Source organism: Pistacia vera, unplaced genomic scaffold (assembly GCF_008641045.1).
Source record: "Pistacia vera cultivar Batoury unplaced genomic scaffold, PisVer_v2 Contig829, whole genome shotgun sequence".
Classification (NCBI taxonomy): domain Eukaryota; kingdom Viridiplantae; phylum Streptophyta; class Magnoliopsida; order Sapindales; family Anacardiaceae; genus Pistacia; species Pistacia vera.
In genome coordinates, this window is record NW_022196700.1 from 300,369 (window position 1) to 323,617 (window position 23,249).

The 23,249-nt window shown below is 33.9% G+C and overlaps 1 protein-coding gene across 1 annotated transcript; it reads left to right on the top strand.

Moving 5' to 3' along the window:
• Nucleotides 1-2,644: 2,644 nt before the first annotated feature.
• Nucleotides 2,645-21,469, top strand: LOC116118014 (nicastrin). The gene is made up of 16 exons (XM_031404001.1): nt 2,645-2,708; nt 3,926-4,039; nt 5,061-5,175; nt 7,677-7,759; nt 7,864-7,940; nt 8,424-8,501; nt 10,105-10,176; nt 10,312-10,385; nt 10,539-10,671; nt 10,767-10,838; nt 11,860-11,979; nt 13,060-13,131; nt 17,970-18,110; nt 19,355-19,439; nt 19,546-19,978; nt 21,011-21,469. The coding sequence occupies exons 1-16, from the start codon at nt 2,645-2,647 to the stop codon at nt 21,273-21,275; spliced, it is 1,998 nt and encodes a 665-aa protein (XP_031259861.1). The 3' UTR covers nt 21,276-21,469.
• The last annotated feature ends 1,780 nt before the right edge of the window (nt 21,470-23,249 follow it).

Consider the following 23,249-nt stretch of genomic DNA (forward strand, 5'->3'; position numbering starts at 1 on the left):
CCACCGTCACGACTCTCTACTTAAATTGTGAATACTCATATAGGGAATCATATCTGAGACCGTGCACCTATTCACACTATCTTCAATTCGTCCTAATCAGTTAGGTTGCCCACGAATGAGTAACCAACATTGTCCTGTCTACTTGAAATCTTACTCTACCAAAGGAAGTAACCTACTCAAACTCTCTCTACTTCACTATATAAAGGAGGCTAATGGCATGAAATAACACACAATAATTCAAACGAAAAAGTCTCATACTAAGCATTCCATTTGAAAGTTGACCACAACCTATATCAGGCTAAAGAGGAAAAAGATCCCATATTTTCCTAAAGACCAACTTTTTTTTTTTTTTTTTTGTAACCAAGGCGTTCAGGCCAATGTGCGCATAACTCGATTGATCTTCAGGGGATACTAGCACAGTAAACCACTGTTACGACTCCCTACTTAAATTGCGAATACTCAGATGGGGAATCAAACTTGAGACCGTGCACCTATTCACACTATCCTCAATTCGCTCTAATCAATTGGGCTACCCACGGATGAGTAACCAACATTATCCCTTCTACTTGAAATCTTACTCTACCAAGGCAAGTAACCTTACTCAAACTCTCTCTACTTCACTATATAAAGGAGGCTAATGGCATGAAATAATACACAATAATTCAAACGAAAAAGCCTAATACTAAGCATTCCATTTGAAAGTTGACCACAACCTATATCAGGCTCCCATTCCAGTTTTAAACCTATGATCCCGCAAGAGCTTTGCTATTTCTTGCAAGGATCAGCGCCACTGTCAACGAAGACTTAAGAGACATCAATCTTAAGGTAGAATGCGAAGATGACTGTGTTCTGAATGGCAAGACTATAAACCCTAGTTTGGTGCAAGCTTTGGCATCAACAAGTAGCTATGTTATAGTAACTGTAAAAAGAAAAAAAAATACCAAAATATTATAAATTAAAAAATTGATTGACAATTGGTTTTCATTGTAATAAGATATTTTGTTTGCTCCTAATTTTATTAATTCTAGAAGTCTAGGGTTGGAACATATTAGATTTACCGAAACTATGGGGTAGAAAGTGATTTTTTCTCCATAGTAAAAGGGTATAAATAAAGAGAGTGGAAGAGCGACATTTAGTAGAAACAGAGATCGAGTGTAACAATACCAAAAAAATCCCTCGCCAGAAATTGAATCAGCGGTTGGGTCAACTCAACGGAGCATTGTAATTGGAAAAGGCCTTTGAAATTTATATGTGGTCGATTTAAGACCATGGTTTAGGGTTTCCTTTTACAAAATAAACCATTAAAGATTGACGCCATGACCTTGAAACTTCGCCAGATCTGTGTCGCAAAGCACCGTCTGGCCTTTTCTGGCCAGATCCGTCACAGATCTGTCCGTCGAGGCTGCATTGTCTGTCAACGATGGCCAAGATTTGGCCGTTAGCGATGGAGTTTTGCGGCCTTGATGGCCAGATCTGGCCGAAAAAGGCCAGATCGACGCGTTACGAAACAGATCCGACGGGTCTGTGTCGTAACACAATTTTTCAGCCAGATTCCGGCGGTGGTGACCGGAATCTGGCATTGCGGGTGATGGGGGTGTTTTTGTCATTTTATAAAATTTTATATATTGGGGTGTTTAGTTAAATTAGCAAACCTAGGGGGTTTTTTAGAAATTTTTAAATTTATAAAAAACTAAAATGTCAAACTTTCAAGGGCATTCTAGTCTTTTCACCATTAGCAAACGGAAATCACTAACAGCACATGACAGAAGGTACCTGTTTGTTGTTTCCAAACCTTTTGGATACCAATCTGTCATTACGACAAACCTTGGGTATGTGTAAGTTGTTCGGCCGTAAAAAAAAAAAAAAACCAAAATATTATAAATTCAAAAATTGATTGACAATTGGTTTTCATTGTACTAAGATATTTTGTTTGTTCCTAATTTTATTAAGAGAAGTGCTAGTCTTACAAAGATAAATACAAAGGGGGCATATAAAGACAACCCCTACCCTTGATCTTCATGATTTCTCTTTACCCCTACCCTTGATCTTTATGATTTCTCTCTCTCTTTCTTTCTTTTTTTCCGTTTTTTCTTTGTTTTTTCTTTCACTTTGTAGCTTTATTTGTATAAGTCTTTATAAGAATATCATTTTTTTTTTATTAATTATAGTCTCTAGAAGCCTAAAGGTTGGAACATATTAGATTTATCGAAGAGTAATGCTACAGTCACCGAAGTAGTACACCGAATTTATGCACCAAATAACGTGATAAAATTCTGACCGTTGATTAATTTTAATTTAATATTAATCAACAATCAGGATTTTATCATGTCATTCGGTATATAAATCCGGTGTATACCCTTCGGTGGCTGTATCCTTTCCGTTTACCGAAATTATGGGGTAGAAAGTGATTTTTCCTCCACGGGAAAAGGGTATAAATAAAGAGAGGGGAAGCGCGACATTTAGCAGAAACAAAGACCGAGTGTAACAATACAAAAAAAAATCCATCGCTAGAAATTGAATCAGCGGTTGGGTCAACTCCGGGGAGCATTGTAATTGGAAAAGGCCTTTGAAATTTATTTGCGATCGATTTAAGACCATGGTTTAGGGTTTTCTTTTAGAAAATAAACCATTAAAGATTGACGCCATGGCCTTGAAGCTTCTCTTTGTTCTTTTGATCTTCAATCTTCAGCTTCGTCTCTCTTCTTCCGGTAAGTTTTCTTACTTTTGCAATTCCTTAAATACTTGTTCGCTTCGTTACATATGAATAACTTTTGATTTCAATCATAAAGATAGACAATATTAGACTTTTTGCATGAATGTATGAGGGTTCTGCCTTTATTTGATGTTTTAATATGCTAGATTAGTGAAGTGAATTTGAACAATTCTTTTTTCAATGTCATTTGAAATCTCATTACTCAATTTTGTGTATGTTTCAAGCTGAGCATGAACTAGATTTTTTTGACTTTGATTAGAAGTCAAGTTCAGTTCCAAATGACACTCTGAATTTGTAAAGATCCAAAACTTGAGTATTCAACTTTACTCGTGGTCTTTGCATTCTCTTTTATGTACCTAGGGATCATGGGGTACAGTCCTGCATATTCATGGTATGCTGTGCCTTCTTACATAAAGATTTCTTGCCATTACTGCAGCCCTTAGTTTTGAAACGAGAGTTTGAATACATTATTTACTCATTTTGGAGATAAAACTGCTTTTGTGATAACCCTTTCTCTATATTTTTACTGTATGTTTATTCTTTATTGATGCAAGTTATTTTGACTTTTCTGTAATCAGTGCGTATATCTCTTACATTGCCAAGATTATGCTAATAAGTTTAGGACATTAGGAACCCCTCCTTCCCTTGCTTCCTAGTGTTGAACTTTTCTTTTTTTAATTTCTAGCTGGATTGAATCCAAAGATTGATGTCTCAAATTCTTGTTTGCATTGACATAGAGCAACCTACTGGTATGAGAATTAAGCACTGATAACAAATGTGGTTGCTTCATAAGAAACTGTTTTAAAAAATGTTTAGGCAGCAAACAATTGAATAATATATCTTTTAAAACTGTATAGTTATAAAGCATATGTAAAGACTGCCTTGAATATATCTATTGGAACTCTGTACTTTTAAATTATTTTGGAAAGACTTGTTTAGATGAGTAAGCTAGTAAGCAGTGTTACTTTGATTAAAATGTTGTGCTGGCAATGATTAGTCAATTTAAAGTGAAACTGAATTTGCTTATTTTCTGTTTAGTTAAGGATGTATGGGAGGTTTAAAATTCATACTTAGGTTTGATGTTAACCTTGAGGATTGAACGTAACCATGAACTTGGTTTTGCTTATTTGCTTTTACTAAAATCATTACGATACATTGCTGATCAATTCTAAGAAATCTTGATGTTAACTTTTTCTTGTTTGGCAATTTCAGGAGAGTCCAACTCAATGGAGTCAATTCCTGATCTTCGGGATTCAATGTACATGGTTGTTGATGGATTCCCTTGTGTACGGTTACTCAATCTCTCTGGGAAGATTGGTTGTTCAAGTAAGATCTTTGAAGGATTAAATAATTGTGATATAGTAATTTACCTCTTGGATGTTTCATGAGATCAAATTATTCTTATAATGAAATGTTGATATTATTTGGTATGTGGGCATATAAATTTTTGAAGAGAAAGAAGCAAAAAAAAAAAAAAAAAGAAAGAAAGAAAAAAAGAAAGACAAAATAAAGATAATTTACCGAGGTTTTAAGTTAATTCCACAGGAAGCTTGTTTATAGAAACTTTTTTTGCCGTCTATATTTTATTATTCTACAATAAGAATTTGTGTATAAAACAATCTTATGATTACAATTTACAAGCATCAAAGGTTGAGCAAAAAGTTATCTTTTTTCCCTACTTTCAATTACCAACTGTAGACCTCATCGTCAAAACCTACATATTTCCTTCTCTCTCCCATATTCCCTTCATTCACATTTGCACTTAATGAAGTAAATCTCACTCAACAACCCACAAAAATATTTCTCATCCCATTTTCGCTTTTCTATTCCAAAGTTTTTATATTTTTAAGTGCTGCTTATAATGATGGCTCTAGGAAAAGTGCTTGCTAGCATACTTCCATATTCTATTACATATAGCATCTCTCTCCCATATTATAGGGGTAATGATGCCCCTTTCATATGGGATAGTTACATCTTGGCCTCTTTATGTGCTTCTTTTTCTCTAAAATTTTGAGATATTCCCTTTTCTTCAATCACTTTAATTAGGAAGCGGCTATTTCCTGGCCTTCCAGTTTTTTAATTAGTTTTTAAGTCTCTAGTTAGGTTTTTTTGTACCTCAAATCTTAGGCTGGTCACAGTTTTCCTTTTTAATTCCTTTGTGGACCGCTTGTTTACTTACATATATACTTTTTGATCTCTTTCTTGAATAATATGCTTTGTCTCTATTAAAAGAAAGGGTTATAACAGTGTCCAATTCTTTTTCTTTCAAATACTCTTTCTAATTTTGTTTCTTGAAGAACCTTCATATTCAAGTTACATTACATGTTTGGTACATTATTATTTTCAGATCCTGGACGAGAGAAGGTTGTTGCTCCAATTATTAGTTTTAAGAATGCTGAAGAGCTGACCCAGTTATCTGCTGTTTTGGTATCATTGGATGAAGTTCAAGATTTATTCCACAGGCATGTGTATTTGTTACTTGCATATTTTTGATTTTATTCTTTTTTCTTTGTTTAGACATGCTTTTTTTATGTTATCAGAGAATAGTTGCTTTGGTGATTTATTTTATTCCGCCCCACACCCCCCCCAAAAAAAAAAAAAAAAAAAAAAGATTCAGTATTTTTGCTCATTAGTCCTTCCTTTTTCGATGACTCTGGTGGGTGAAGTATTATGACACTGCATTATGAATTTTATGACTACTCAATCAATCAATTTTCTTAGAGCTGAAAATTAACATATGCATGCGTGATTTTGTTTAATTGCAAGAAAATTTATTTTTTCTTTTGTCTTTGCAATCAAATGTCTGTATGATACACTTTTTAATTAGACAGTAAGCATCATCAGGTTTCAGATATCTAAGATCTGTTAGATTTGAATTGAATTGAAATGTCAACAGTCATAATTTGATTTTGATTTGGATCTTCATGAATCTAGCACGAATCTGACCCGGATATGACCCAAAGTGATATCTTCAATGTAGGAAATCTATGACATAAATGGAAAATTTAGACTGTGTTTACTTTTGTTTTGTATTATGAAAGATGATTGAATTGGAAGTCTAAATTGAATTTTGGGTATTAACTCTTACGGATATAAAGTTTTCAAAAATGTACTAAAATGAAAACCAGTTTCAAATCCTTATGAAATGCCACATGTATGGTCAAACTTTATTAGCCTTAACTATGTGCAAGGGGATTTAAGGGAATTTACCGATAAAAGGTGCATAGGAAAAGTAAAACTAAAAATAAAATAAAATGATATAAAACCAGTCAGATGATGACATGTGTCAAGGCTAGTAAAGTGATGATTAGTCACCTCAAAACTTAAAATTATATATAATGACATGAAAACCAATCAGATGATCACATCTGGCAAGGCTAATAAAGTGATGATTAGTCACCTTGTCTACCCATTATGTGAAAAACAGGGAAAGAGAAGAGCCATCAAGCTAAAGAAGTATAGACCAAGAAGCAGGGTAGAGCATCTTCCTTGGGAAATTGTAGTAGGCATATTATCAAGGCTGCTGTAACATCTTTATTGCTATCCAAGCTTGTATGTCGAGTCTGGAAATAGTTAACACCTGACCTTCATCTTGTTATTATTCATTTTTTCTCACGGCTGAGATTGATCCATATCTTATCTTACATTGTACTTTTCCATTCAAAATCATCTAGACTGTTTAGATCTCTCTGCTTGTTATGAAGACATTTAAAGGGTAAACAAAATATTTGTGCCTATATTGCACTAGTTTAACGTGGTAGGATCATGTGAAGATATGTTATGCTTATGTGATTTTCTTAACAAAAAAAATTAACTCTTTTATATATATTCCTTTTACCAGGGACTACATAGGATAACCAAAATCCATAGAGTTTTAGGGTCAACATGTGATGTTCGAATTTGGTTTTCATCTGATAACAAAGGATTAGAAGGGGACTGCACTAGATGAAGTCCTCCCCCTTCCTGTTAAGTCCCCTTCTCTGATGTGATGTTTGATTTGAGGTCTTTTGATGAATGACTGGTAATTTAGCAGATGCTAGTTAGTATGCATATGTTGAATGGTTTTCTAAATACCTATATGGATACACATATGGTTTGACAAATTAGCTGACTAGTCGCTTATATGTACTGTATATTCTAAATTCCTTGGTGCTGATTTCATCAGTTATGAGAAAGGTAAATGGGGAAAAAAAGAAAGAAAGAAAAATAAGAAGAGCATTCCTTATAAGTCTATAGATAAATGTATCTCACTATAAGAGAGTTCGATACAACTTTTTCTTAAGCATTGGTGACTGAAAGCATTGAGTTTGTAGATGGCTTGTGGTTGCAAATCTAGTTCTGTCACACTGCATTTTTGTATTTTTAATGTAGGCAGAAGGCAAATTTTATGTAGAACTGTGTTTATAGAACTTAAAATTGAATTTTATGAGGCTGTGGTATTTTCAGTTTTTTTTTTGGGGGGTGGGTGTTGTTAAAGATCTGGCCGCTTGCAGTTGACAACTGGTCCACCATGTTTAACTTCATTTTCATTTTCAACCTGCTAGTTGTTTCCTTAAAAACAAAAAGAAACTTGGTTTCCTCATTGGAGGTTTCCGTAAAATATCTAATTGCTTGTACACCTGCCTATTTGGAAAACATTTGCACTCTATAAAAGTTAAAGTTTTCCATGTCTGGAAGTTTTTCTGATGCTGAGTTGACTTTAATAATAATTAGCTCTAACTCTTCTCTCAAGTCTATTAAATTGCTTTATATGGACAGCCAATAATTTGTGCTAGAAATATATGTTTAAAATTTCTGTTATAATACCTTAACCCGTACACATACACATATACACACATACACATATACACACATTTTATAAGAAACAATAAAATTTATCATATAAAGAATTATTTACAAGGAGGGGAGTTGAAGATATATTTCTCTTTTAATTACTATTATCAGATATTTGTTTCTGTTTCAGAATATCAAGTGATAAAAGTTTTGCTTCAAAAATTGGTGGAGTTTTAGTTGAATCAGGTGCTGAGATTCGAAGTAAATTAAAAGGTGACTGTGCTTATCTACTAAAATTCTGTCTTTTTGTAAAAAGCCGTGGTGAATGAAGGACATAATTCAGAAAGCAGCTGACAGTGGCCGTTTCTATTTTGCAGGATTCTCTCCAACTCAAAAGTTTCCGCTTGCTGAATTTGCACCTTACCAAAATGCTGACTATGAATGGAACCCAAATGTATGCTATTAATATACAAATGGGTAAAACTCCTTGAGTGTTTTGCTGTTGACTGACCTTTACTCAGCTTCTTGTTGTCTGACTTTTTCTATAACCTCAATATCTACTGCTAATTTTATGAGCAACTTCAACAATTCAACAGTTCTTAATACAATGGTAGGATGGCTTGTGAAAAATCAATTATCCATGAGAATGTTTTCATGTAGATAGTTGGTATTTCTTTGCCCTGTGAATTTGTAATGAGATGATTATGATGAAATGATAAACATATATTCAGTTTGTGGTCATTAAAGAGATATAAAACAGATGACCATCAGAATTGCGATATTTTTTTTTATGGGTAATTGGGATAGTTAAACCTTTTTTATTCATTACAAAATTTCAGTGAACTTTACTATATTAGGTGAACACACAATTTTGTGGATATAGTGTTTTTTACATTAAGTTTGACAAGCTAAAGCATTATCATCTTTGCATCTGCAGGGATCTGGTATCATGTGGAAAGCTTATGATTTTCCTGTGTTCTTGCTCACTGAGAGTAGTACATTGACCTGTCAGGAGGTACACATTTAGTTTTAAATTTTGTTTGACTTCACTAGGTATCACATCTATGATTTATTTTTGCTGTATATTACAATTTTAAGTCTTATGTTATTGGTATGCTGTTTATTTTGGGAATTTAGAGTAGGCTGTTTCAGAAGTCTTTAAAGAGTATGTTAGGAACGTAGGGTTCTAACAATAAAAATTCAGAAAATTGAAAAAGAAAAGAAAAGAAAAAGGATCACTTGAGGGGATCCTCCTCCAATTTTGACTATTATTTTATTGCTTTTATTAATAATACAATTTATTTATCGACTCTAGATAGAGAACAAAAGGAAACTCTAATACAATAAGGAAAACATATTATTATTGGAAAATGAATTCTAATCTAAACATAATCCTAGATGAGGGGGAAATATAGAAGAATAGGGATATATGGAATCCTGGTTAGAATAAATATTGTATTAGGGTACAAAACTACATGGATTTTATTTAATTAATTAGTTTATTATAATGGTTTTGTGTTAATATGTCCATTACTACATTAGCTTAGGGCAATTATCTATTTGAGAACAACTTTTTCAGAAACTTACTAAACGGAGGTACGAGTTTGAAAATGCATTGAAAAGGGATAAATAACTGTTAGAAGATTTTAAATTTAACATTTGGTTAGGGAAAAAATGTTATTTGACAAGCTTGTAATATTTGACAATTATTTATAATTTAAAAAATATTTGCAAATTGGAAAAATAAATTCAGATTAAAATAATAATAATTAAATGGTAAAACATTTTGGCTATTTTATTTTTTTAGATATTAGTTAGGGGCATTTATGTATTCTAATCATTTTTTTTTGGTTAAATTTAATGGTAACTATTTTTAGTTTCTTTTTGGTGTTCTCAAACTTGTCTCTTTTGAGTGAGTTTCTTAAAAAGTTGTCCACAAATTGATATGAGCCCTTAAGCTTAAAGGGTTTTTGGCATTTGCTTTTCCAACTTTTGATAGAGAACACTCTTGTTTGGGTTTCTATTCTTGTGTAAAAAACTGCCTCTGATGTGGTATATTGTCGAAAACTCAAGGAGTGTGTAACTTAATTACGACAAGCTTTGGTGTCTATGTCAACCTAAGGGTTTAGTCAAGCTGTCAAATGTGGTTTTCTTTCTCAAGGTCAAGGCTTTGACTCCTTGAGATCACCTACCTGGTGAAAAGTCACAAGATTCCCTCCACCTAAAGATTTCATGGTTCAGCGAGGCCCAAGTTTCAAATTTGAATTCCTTGGAGGAATTTCGTGTTAACAAAAGAAGGAAGTTTTGGTGCCTATTGCATTATTCAGATGTGAGAGATTTAGTGCATCTCTAAAACATTACAAATGGTGTAAAGTAATTTTCTGAAACACTTTCACTAAATTAATTAATCTTTAATGCATTTAGAGATTTGACAGAGACACTAGTGTCTAGGGTTTAAGTTTTCTTTGGCTGTGCTTTCCTTTTTTTAATATTAATTTAGTTAAATTTAACTGATCTTCAATGAAGCATTGTTTTTCCTCCCTCGTCGGTATTTTTTTGCTGGGTTAATGTATAGTCTTGGTCTAATTGGTATTTCATGCCGTCTATTATCTATGCAGGCAGCGTTGAAGAATGAAGACAGAAAGAACTCTTATACAGCTAATGTTGCCGAATTTGATCTGGTGATGCAGGTATTTGATCTTCTGTGTCAATATATCTGTGACCTTCCTTTTGTCAATAATTATGTTGAGTGGATTTCTTGGGTTCTTATGTTTTCTTATTGGTTTCTTTTTTTTTTTTTTTTAATTAAATTTGGCTTGTGTTAGACAACAAAAGCTGGAACTCAGGATTCAAAATCTTGCTTAAAAGAAGAGACTTGCCTTCCTTTAGGTGGATACAGGTGAGACATACCTTCCTTTTGTATTGGTATGTTTTTGTATATGTATGCACGTATATAGATAAGTATATATAGTCCTTTCTTGTCGATGTCTATATAACTTATTTTTTTTTCTTTTTAATTTTTAATTTTTGGTATCGTGATTATGAAGGGCAGTGTTTGGTCATCGCTCCCTCCAATTAATACTTCGTTGTCATACCAGTCCAAGCCCATTATACTATCAGTGGCTTCCATGGATTCTGCTTCTTTTTTTCGTGACAAAAGCATTGGTGCAGATTCTCCAATATCTGTGAGTGCAAATCTTGTAACTTTAACTTGTGAAATCTTGTTTCTTTATAGTCCTTATTCTATCAGTGATTAATATGCGTTTGTGATGTGTTTTAGGGATTGATTTCTTTGCTGGCAGCAGTTGATGCTCTCTCTCGTTTGGATGGTTTGGATGACCTTAATAAACAGGTGTGTTGTTAGATTAGTATTTTTTCTAGTACAGGAGGAACTCTTCTCCGAGTCTAATAAGGAAACAAGATAGAAACCTTTTTAACAGGAATTTCATATATAGATAAGTAAAAAAGTTTTTCAGTTTTACTCCTTGCCATCACTCTCGTTTGAGCTAGATCTGGAGCAATGCCATTTTTTCCTATTTTAACTGGTTGTTTGTACTCCACCTTCTGTTATATGTTCAATATATTCTTGGGTTGCACTTCATATCTGTTCCTTTGTTGATTGTTGTCGATACCTTTGTTTAGTTGTACTGATCTTTTTTCCTGTTGCCATTAGCTCTTGTTTGAAAATTTCTCTATTGTTTCTGCCGAAAGTTTTGATTCCTTACTGGAGGTTGTCAGAGCTGGTATTATTTATAGAAAGCTCACAGTCCATGAATGTTGATGTGACAATGTTGCAAACCCTTGGTTGTTTTTCTGTGAAATACTTTTATATTAATGCATGCCATTAAAGATTTCTATTTGTGCTTTTGTTCTTGTTGATACCTGGTCCACTTTTGTATTTCTTCTTCATCAGTTATTCAAATCGTACATTTCTGATCAAAAAAAGAAAAATTATTAATTAGGAGTCGAATTATCGAGACTCTTTCTTTTCTATGTAAAAACAACAGTCAGGTTTAGGAAATTGTAAGGGCGGTTAAATAAATTCTAGAAACCTCAGAAGTTTTTAAGATACATCAAATTTTGTTCTGTAAAAGGAGGCAGTATAGATGCAATTTGATCCTTTTGCAGCAGTAAGATATCATTTTGTTCTTGGAATTTTAAAATATCCTATCGATCTAAGGATTTTCCTTGATTTCTCAAGAAATTTTATAATGCTGGTACAGATAATTTGTAAAATGGCATTCTAGTGTGCATCTGATCTATTTTTGGTGGTATGTTATAATATTGGTGCAAATAATTTGTTATGTTCCAATTGATTAAGCATGCATGCTTTTAAAATTTTTCATTCTGATAGTTCCGTGAATTTAATGCAGCTTGTTTTTCTAGTTCTCACTGGAGAAACCTGGGGTTACCTTGGTAGCAGACGATTTTTACTTGAGCTTGATCAGCATTCTGATGCTGTTAAAGGCCTAAATGGCTCATTAATTGAGATGGTATTCTTCTATTCTTGATAATTTGAGCCCTGATGATGTAATCTGGAGTACTGTTATCTGTCAGTGTATTGCTATCAATAGTTAAGAGTATTATGCATTCATACACATGCACTTTAAACACAATTTTCAAAAGAAGTATTTAAATTTAATGACGTGGTGATGATTTTATGGATTGAACTCCCCATTTGGCTGTGGTTTGCATTTTTATTTTATCTTTTGGCTGAAGTTGTTCAATCTTTGTGTGGTCTTTTACCTTATCTTTTTGCTATTTTCAGTTTTAGATGTATCTTTGTCATTATTTATGGTAAACCTCTGGAGTCAGATTGAATTTTAGTTCTAGATAGCAGAACCATTGTAAAGTATGATGCTCTACCGTCTGTGGCTTGCATCTGGGTTTGTGCATATCTCGTATTTACTCTTTAACTTTTCATTGTGTTATTTAGAGGCTTGTGGTTCTCTGACTTGGTACTATTTTTATAAGTCTCTTATGGCTAGGGAGACCCTCATAACCATATTGTTATTTAGTTTTTGATATTCATATTTCGAGGACTCTAATTTTGCACTGCTATTCTACGAAAGGTAAAATATTGTGAGTGGTTGCCAAGAGGGGTAAAATAGAAGACACTTTCAAAATGGTTTAAAGCTTATAGATCTGCTGAGTTGGAGTACTTGGTAGACTTCTTTTCCTGTGGTTTGAGTTACCATCAATGCTTAGCGACAAATATGGGGCTAGTTATTTTGGTTAGGTTAGTCTTGTTATATGGTTTTGTGGGGAGCATTTCACATTTTTATGTCTGCCTAAAGGTTTTCTCTTTGTATTGGCTAGTTCATGAATTGGAGATGAAGGGAAGATTTTAGTTAGAGCAAGAAGAATATATCTGTCCATTCTTAATTTTGGCTGTAGCAATATGTATTGCAACTAGCTTGTCCTTTTGTTTGTACTTTTTGATTTCTCTATTTGTTTCTCTTATATGACTGAAAGCTGATAAATATACCTTGTTTCCTTGACATGCCAACTTTTCTTAAATTAGTTGAAAATTCTAAGAAGCTAATATATATTTTGCTGGACATATTGTGAAGGTCATGGAAATTGGATCTGTTGGAAAGGGCTTCAATCAAGGGGTCAAAACCTTTTTTTCCCACACAGCAGGGGTAAGAACTCATTTGTTTTCTGAAGTTTCTGTTGTGCTAATCTTTACAATTTATTCTAATGTGCTTCAACATTTTGCTTTTGGATTATTATGATCATTCTTTTGTTTTATTGTTATTATGTATTTTTATTAATAGGTTGAGTGCACTTTATATGCTTATGGTATTCAAACATTATATTGTGCTGTATGTGGACAAAAGTGGTAGTAAAAAATGATATAGTAAAAATCTTTAAGGAGATGTAGTGATGCGTTTTCACTTAGCTAGAGTGAGTTAAAAATGCTTCAACTCAACAATAGCAAATGATAACACAACTAACTTCAATTGGTAGGCCAAAAAACACTTAAAACAGCACTTAGAACACACACAACATACACAAGATAACGTAAACTCAACAAATAACAAGATAAATTAAAGATAGATGCAATGATCTCCAAAGCGTAAAAGCTACGCCACCGGCTATGGATTTTACTAACAAGGATAAGTGCCAATAACTTCAAGGCTTAAAGGCTATGCCACCGACCAAGGATCTCCAAAGCGTAAAGTCTAGGTCACCGGTTATGGATTCCACCACCAAATCTTGGCAAGGATTTGGATAAAGGATAAATGATAAAACTCTCTCAAGAACTCTCACATTTTCATTTAAAAAAATTCAACCTCAACTTCTATTACAATGAAGGAGAAGACCTATTTATATATGATTACTTTGGATGCCATATAGGAGAGAGAATGACAAAGTCAAATTCAAGATAATAATAAAGGACACATTTTAATTAACCACCCTAAATGTCCCCTAAAAGCCAAAATGCCTACAAACATAAGTAAGAATCTTTGACCTAGAATTTTTCCAAAATGGTAAGAAAGATAGAGCCGCCAAGGATGACAACCTTGTCTTTGTCAAATCAGGAATGTCTTGAGCCGCCCATGTCATAATTTTGTCCCTTTCATTGAATGCCTCCATCTGCATATGTTTGACTAGCCTTTGTTCTCTCCATTTTAACTTGAAATCTTGGAGGAATGAAGCAAGATGAGCTCAAGTTAAGCCCATTTTGTCAAAGCCCTTCAATTGTTGATCCAATAGGCCCAATCCATTTATTGGTGTGTAATTTGAATAGTTGAAGCCAAGATTTTCAAGTTAAAATAGAGGGAACAAAGGCTAGTCAAACATATGCACATGGAGGCATTTAATGGAAGGGACAAGATTATGACATGGGCGGCTCAAGACATTTCCAATTTGGCAAAGACAAGGTTGTCATCCTTGGCAGCTCCATGTTCCTTACCATTTTGGGAAAATTCTAGATTAAAGATTCTTACTTGTGTTTGTAGGCAGTTTGACATTTAGGGTGACTAATTGAAAAGTGTCCCATAGTTTATTATTATCTTGAATTTCAATTACCTTGTATTACCTCTTATGTATTTTTGGATGCCATTTGTAAGGCCAACTTCTCATTGTAAAAGAAGATTAGAGTTGAATTTTTGGAAATGAAAATGTGAGAGCTTTTGAGAGTGTTTTATTATTTATCCTTTATCCAAGTTCTTGCCAAGACTTGGTGGTGGAATCCAAAACCGGTGGTCATGCCTTTACATTTTAGAGACCCTTGGTCGGTGGCGTTGCCTTTAAGCCATGGGATATTGGCTTCTATCTTGTTAGTGATGTTCCATAGCCGGTGGCGTAGTCTTTACACTTTGGAGATCATTGGTAGTTATCTTTAATTTGTAAGTTATTGTTTGTTGTGTCTATTTTCCATTGGCCAGTGGCATAGCCTTTAAGCCGTGGATGGTTAGGCTTCTATCGTTTATGTTATCTTGTGTTATTTGAATTGTTGTTTGGACTGCCGATTGGAGTTTGCTGTGTTATCATTTACTATTGTCGGGTTGAAGCATTTTTTACACACTCTAAGCTTCCGCAAACGCATCATGTAGTTTGCTCAAACCGCTTGGCAAATGTGACAAAGCAAAAAGCAAAATTAGGTGAGGTAGTTGGTTATGCTCGCAACCCAATACATATTGAGAACAAAATGTTGACCAATATACAATGCATTAAATTCCAAAGAAAATGCCTTTTAAAGTTCCATACTTTCCAGCTTTCTCCTTGCTATCGGCTGTGTGATCAGTATGTAAAATTAATACACAGAGGTTTGGAAGTTAATATTTTCGAGTATTTTGGTTGGGAGGAATTGAGTGTTGGTGTCTGATAGGAACCCACTCTAATAACTCAATAATTTGGGTTGGGCCATGGGTCTTTCATGGACTTGGGTAGAACTCTCCTTGGAAAACCGGCTTGCCAAGGGAGGGTGCTCAAGCCTTTATAACCCACATGCCTACCCTTTTCCCTTTCAATATGGGATCCTAACATTCCCCCACGCTTCGAGACCCAATGCCCTCGTTGGTCTTCTTTCCAGAGAGCACCCGCCCTCATCGGCTACCCCGCCCTCATCGGCCTTTGCTGCCCTCCCTTTGGGTCTTACTTCGCCTAGAAGCCTGTCAGGCCCTAGAAGCCTATCAACAACTCTCTTTCTCGACCCCTCGGGGGACCCACTAGGCCCTGCTGCGTGGGCTCCATGTCGGCCTCTTTACCCCTTGGGTGACTTCGTGGATCCCCTTTCCTTGGGTAGCAGCCCGGGCCCAAAGTCAGCCTGCCACGCGTGCGCAGGATCATGCTCTGATACCAATTGATAGGAACCTACTCTAATAACTCAATAATTTGGGTTGGGCCATGGGTCTTTCATGGACTTGGGTAGAACTCTCCTTGGAAAACCGGCTTGCCAAGGGAGGGTGCTCAAGCCTTTATAACCCACATGCCCACCCTTTTCCCTTTCAATATGGGATCCTAACAGTGTCATATTTTCAATTTATCAATAATATTATATTTTCTTCTTTCAGGGATGAGTGTATTACAATGGGTTCAATATTTATTTTTTTTCTTTATATTGGGACTCAAAGTGTGATTGTTGGGATTAATTATCGAGAGAGCAACGTAGAGTTCTTGATATATAGAATTGAATATTGTATTGGTAGGCCTTCTGTTACTAGTTAAAAAGAAATATAAGAAAGTTTTAAAGATTTTTTAGGGCAATTTATTGTGGGATAGAGTTTTTGGTATTGCCCCGTTTTTTAAACTTTTTTTTAAAAATAAATCCCTGGTATGATTACAGAGTTAACTAGCTCAATAAATTGTATAGTTCGGACATGGCACTGTTTTGTGAGGTGGTGGCTTCAGTTTTACTAGGATGAATCATGCTGTCTATTGGTTCTTTTTTAACCTTGATGGTGATTTTTAACTCAGCCGATTGCTTTTGAAGTATTTGAGTTGAGGTAGTGCGATCAATGTTCATACAATGGTTTTATGGATTTAGCTAATCCTTTTCATGAAATAAAGGTAGTAGGAGACCCTTTAGTTGATGGAATTGAGATTCATTTAATTTGTTTCTGAGATTTTTTCACATTTAATGACAATGTATCGCATATAAGGTATCCATATTTTACCTCTTGGAATTAAGATTCATTTCATTTATTTCCGAGAATTTACTGCATTTATTACCTCTATACCTGCATTTGAAGGTACCCATATTTTACCTCATAGAACACTTGGTAGAAAATGACAGAGATCTTAACAAACTAAATAAACCACAATTTTTATGGTTTTGAAATTTTTATGGTTTTGAAATAGATATATTTTATTATGACCAGAGGAAGTGATATTATTTGATTTACTTGCAGTTTTGTGGTTTCTTGGTGCAAATAGTTTGTTTTTAAAATAATAAAAATTATATGGAGGTACCTTGGAATTGTTTTCCCCATTTAGTAATTTTTAGTTCAGAAAAACATTGTAAGTATGATAATTATAGAATGGGGTCCTTTTAAGGAAGTTAGTGGGGCTTAACGTCATTCTGGCTGTGTTCATTGATTAAACTATGTTGAGTTTTGTTCTCAGTCCGATAAGGCATGTAGCTGCTTCTTGAAACCACTACTGTAACTCCAGTACTGGTTGCCAGCACCATGCTTGGTTATTTTCTTACGTTATATTTGTTTTCTCTTTTAAAGTGAATTCAATTACTGTTTATCTACAGATACAAGCAACTGGTTTGTTAGTATCTTGTCTAATCTCTCTCTCTCTCTCTCTCTCTTTCTTTCTTTGTAATTAGCTTTCTTGCGTTGATGTTCAAACCCTTTGCAGTTGAAAGAGGAGGGGATCAATAGCTCGATAGCCAAGTTGACATTTAAAATAGTTACAAAACTTTTGGGGAAGGATACCGATTGCTAGTGTCTGAAATAACTAAATCATATTCTTTACATAAATTGAATCAAATTATATCCTATTGATAAGATGGATTATTATTATAAATGGAAACAACTCTGTAGGACAAGCAACAAAAATACTTCCAGTAGTTTCTATTTTTCTGCCATGTAACAGATTCTTGTCAATTAGGGAAAATCTGGTCAATGATCGCAGGATTTCCCTATATACCATTTGTGACTGAGCCAGGGTTGTGATTATATTAATTTGCATCATAACAGAACAAATTTGGAGTTTCCTTGCATGAACTATGAAATATTTTATCATTAAATAAGAGAAGTAGCTTGAATGGTGAATTTCTCTACTCCAACAAGTTTAGTACTAAAAATTTATTGTGCTACTTTTCTTAGGATTTGTAGGAGCTAATTGAGGTATTGTTTATATGACTTCTGTTTATGCTATTTGCTATGGTATTTGTGTTATTTTATACGAATGAACAATTGACTGACCTTGGTTGCCTACTGTTTTAATTTAAATTTTTTTTTTCTCTTAGTGGCTAAGTGATGAGGCCTTTCTTTCCTTGTTCCAATTGTTATTAATGTAGGAATCATCTTCCACAAATAAAACACTGGATGCTTTACAGCGTGCTCAAGATTCACTAAAATCTGAAAACATTACAGTCTTGCCAGCTAATGCCTCAAATCCTGGGCTACCTCCATCTTCCTTGATGGCATTCCTGAGAAAGGTTTGTCAGAAAACTTGAAGTTATTATCTTTTGCTCCTTTTACACTTATTTTTATTATTACTTATACGTATTTGGTTCAACCATAAATAGTTTTGTTTATGTCCCAAACAAGGACATAAGTTGATTCAAAAGTGCCATTATTTTCTTGTATATTATCAATTTGATTTTAAGATGCCTCATTGAGAATGGTTTACTGTGTTTATGTTCATTATTTAGTATATTTGTAATTTGGTACCTTCTGTAGTCTTCTGATTTCTTTGTTAGAAATATGTGGACATATTCTAGCTTGTGTGGTTTTTCTTGACTGTAATATTATCTGAACTTGAACATTTCTCACCTAATTATTTCCTGTGTTTACCATAAAATAGTGACACTATGCTGAAGGACCTTGTGGTCTTTGATTTTGTCGGTATATATGTAGTTATCTTTTCCTGTTATGATTTATTGATTCTAAAGATTCGGAAATTTATCTTGGAAGCATGACTAACAAGTCTAGAATTTTTGGAATAGGATTAGGAAAGTTGTATAGTTTTCAACCAACTGCTGTTTCTTAAATTATAAAAGGATAAGTTCATTATTGTGGTGTATGCTTGGTTAGACGAGTAAATTTTTGAAGCCTAAGCTAATGTTTGACATGGCTTAGATTATATGGTGAGGGTGATCCTGCCAATATTATCGATGCTTACCTCTATATAGTCTTTTTTACCTCTAAAGAAACAAATAGACGACTGAATTGTGTTCAATGATTTAGTCAAGCTTTCTCTACCACCATATGCCTTTTTATAATATCCCCAAAATCTATCATGATTTGGCTCATCTAATCATGAGAGGAAGCATCCTCAAATATGAGTTCTGCTATCTTAATATTAATATCTGGGCTCTGAATTGATCTCCATGTCCTTTGAGACTTCCTTTTTTGGTAAAACTAGATGTTTTGATGTTTTTACATGGAATTTGTTTTTAGTTAGAATTCTGGAGCTCTTTATGCCGTAGCAGTCCTAAGAAGGGTCACTGATATTGAAGCATTTTGCAATGCTGTTCGTCTGTTCCCTATTTTCAATTTACTTTTGTTTTTGGAGTACTGGTTCTCATCTGCTAAGTTCATAGCTGGTTCTTATCTGCATAGTTTCATAACTATATGTAAAATAACATTTTAAAGGAACGAAACTTAGTGGTTGCTGGCGTCAAAGTTACAATATGCTTGAAAGGAGTATTAACATATCGCTAGGTTTCTCTCTTGACAGCACTCTTTGGCTTCTGGAGTTGTATTAGAGGATTTTGATACGGTCTTTTCCAACAAGTTCTACCATAGTCACCTTGATGATTTATGTGAGATTATTTATATCATTCTACTCTTGTTTCTCACATGATAAATTTTCATCATTAAACAACTGTCTCAACTCTTAACATTACTCCATTCGTATCTTTGATGCAGCAAATGTAAACTCATCTGCCATTGTGGCAGCTGCTTCTCTTGTTGCCCGCTCTCTTTTCATTCTTGCAAACGACAACAATGATTTAAGTAGCGCTGTTTTAGGTTCCATAAATGTAAATGTGTCTCTTGTTGAAGAACTTATGAGCTGTCTATTGAGCTGTGAACCGGGTCTGTCTTGTGAGCTTGTGAAGAACTATATTTCTCCGGACGATGCATGCCCAAATCATTATGTTGGTGTTGTCCTTGGTGAGCCTTCCTCCAATCCTGGATATGTGGATGATGTTTCCAGGTTTGTTTGGAATTTTATGGCTGATGTAACATCCATTCAAAAGGAGAATGCTAGCTCCAGTTGTTCACAAGGTTGCAGCAACAAAGAAGTGTGCATTAGAGCAGAAACAGAAGGAAAGGGAGTTTGTGTTATCTCTACAACCAGGTACCATACAAAGTAGTTTTTTCTAAGTGCAAAATGTACTTAAATGCAGTCCCCAAGTAACATGACTAAATTGAATTAGAGATGGATACTGGGTAGTGTTAGGATGAACAATTTTTTTCCACTTGTCCGATTGAATCAAATTTCCAAATTCCGGTCGAGTGCATCTCTGCTACCATTGCTATGTAATGAGACCTTGTTGCTATAAGGTCATGGGCCTCTTGGTGGGTTGCTTTATTCCTGATTCATATATGTGATCTCACATGGAATGGAAATGGGTTGGATGGGATTATAAAGCGGGAAGTAGCATCACCTAACAGGCTACCACTTCAAAACAGGAAAAGAAAAGATATATTCTGACAAAACTCTGGACCAAGCCTTCTTCTGAACTCATCGTATGCTTTATAATCTAAGTTGATAACGTATCTACCCAATTGTTTAACAGTTATTTTAGATGACCATGTTGTATAATCTTTAAGTTGATAGTCTCTGCCGTCTACACACCTAGTTTGTTTTACTATACCTAATTTATTTTACAGTTTTGCTTAATAGTTATTAGATGACTATGTTGTATAATCTAAGTTGATAATGTCTTTGGCCTCTACACATCTAATTTGTTTAACATTTATTTTTGACAATCATTAGTAGATGTCTGCAGCCTTCGTTAGCTGAGAAGTGCTGATTAGTCTGGCAGTGTTATACGTGCTGCACTGTTGCTATCTATTGTCGAGACCATTAATACATAGAGAAGTGTCTTGATTTTGGGAATTATTAGTAAATTTTTTTATCATCTATACATGAATAATCTATTGTTTGATGGAAACCTCTTCTGTGGCGTAAAAGCAGTTAAATCTTGTCGAATGTTTACTTCATTTATATGCGCTCGTACATGCTTTTGATTCAAGTGGAAATTTATATTATTTCACTTTTGAATTAGTTAGGTTTTTTGCAAAGTAGTTCTAGGGGTATTTGTAATTATATGGACACTGACTTCCAGTCATGTCTCCCAACTTTAATGTCATGTTGATTTTACAGGTATGTTCCAGCATATTCGACCCGTTTGAAATTCGAATCTGGAACTTGGAATGTACTGCCATCAAACTCATCAGATCCCATGGGGTTGGTGGATCCCGTTTGGACAGAGAGCAATTGGGATGTAATTGTGCTCAGGGTCTACAGTGTACAAAATGCTTCTTATGACCGCCTTGTTTTACTTGGAGGTATTACCATCACAATCTTGGCTTACCTTGCAGTAGTTCTTACAAGATCATTCATCAGGAAGGCGTTGAAGCAGGACTGACAAGTACTAATTCTGAAACCAATACAAAGTTTCTAGAGATTGCGATAACAAACAAAAATTTACTTTTATTGAAATGAGGATGCTTAGTTAATTAAGGGTGCATCCTTGTGCATTTGAATTTCATAGGGAATTAATGCCATTCATGCCTGTATCTCTTATTCCTCAAGGAGAAGTTGGAGCATATTCTTATTTCAGCCAGTGCCTTTGGATTTTGATTGTCAGTTTATATTAGAATATAAAGTTTTGGTAGGACTATCCAATTGAAAGATTTGTGAAGGAAAATAATTCTGTTGCCCAAACTGATTTGCCTTCCTTGGACTTTACAAGTAAAATTATACTTCGGAGTGCCTTTGGAATTAGTGAATGACTGGACCATCCCATGAACAATAGGTTGAATACAAAGTGGATCATCTTCATCAATTAGAGGAATCTGTACCAATGGAGTTATTTTGTATCCTATGATACATGAAAAATTGGAGGGAAAGTCACTCTTGCCAGTAATTTGTAAGCCACCTTCCCAATTTGTTCTTTAGATCGGAGCCAATTCTTTACTGGTACGCCAAGCAACTTATGATTGATGAAAGGGTTATAAAACGTAGATAAACCATATTCCCTACATTGAACTGTCTCAACTTATGATTGATGAAAGGATTGGCAATACATATGTAAGTGACTATTAAACACCAATACCATGTGGACGGGTCTCCTAATTGTGCACATGTGTCAGCACCTAGCCAACACGGTTGTGAACTCCATTATCAGATTTTTAATATCTCATATGATGGGCCCATCATATCCTAATCGCTTAGAGGTAGAAAGTGCATATCTGCTTTAAAAACATGATGTCTAGCATATACCATTGAATTTTTTGACAGATTGCTCGGTTGGTTATTCTTTTGCATTTGCAACTAGCTACGGATAAGGAAGTTGTTTGTTGACAAGCTCTACTAGTATTAGGATTTTAATTCAATGCTTCAATTGTCTATTTTTGAAATAGATAGAAGATCATGTCTTGAAACCAGCAAAAATTGTTTTTGATGGAACTGTAAATATAGTAAATGCATGGTCAATTGATGTAAAGCCACATATAATTGTCAATTGTTTTAAACACTGTAAAATTAGGACCTCTGATGTCGATAAATTGTAAGGTACAAATAAAGTGGATGAGGAGAATTAGTCATTGTCGAATTGAGTTATCAGATTCGATAACTTCATTAAACTAATCGAATGGATATTGATGTCTTCCTCGATCATCTAAAAGAAATCATTGCTGCAATTAGATAAGAAGATAAAGGAAATAATCCCGAGAATGATAGTGTGAAAATATAAAAAGTTTCGTGCCATAAAGCTTTAAACATGTTTGAGAAGTTGAAAATATTTTGACTTCAACAAGAAGTTATCCATGCTAGTGAGTTATTATATATTCGCAAGTTAAAAAAATATGGTAATTAACAACTCTAAAACATAAATCATTGTTTCAAACAGCTTTAGATAAATATTTTATTTTATCTTAAACCTTCAAATGTAATATAACATTTTTTTTGTTTTTGTAATATCCAAATAATTATTATTGTGTAGAGACAATCTTCTTTAAGGTGGGAATCAGAAAAATTATAACTTATTACAATGTGAAGTTTATTCTTATTCATAACTATCCTAAATTGGAACTAGAATTTTTTTATGACTATGTAGAGTTTATTTCTATATAGGGTATCACTATAGAGAAATTTTATTGTAATAACAAATCCATCCCCATATTAAATTATTAAAATTAATTATAATTTCCTATTCTTTATAAATACTTTTGACACCATGCTATTATCTCAAAAACCTATTTTTTTTTTTTTAATACTATTCAAATCATTCTTAGAACAAAAAGATAGTTTAATGGAGGAAGAAAATTTGCAATAGGATATATCATGTTACAAGCAATATAAAGTTTTAAGTTTTTAATGGTTTTACATTTAAATTTAT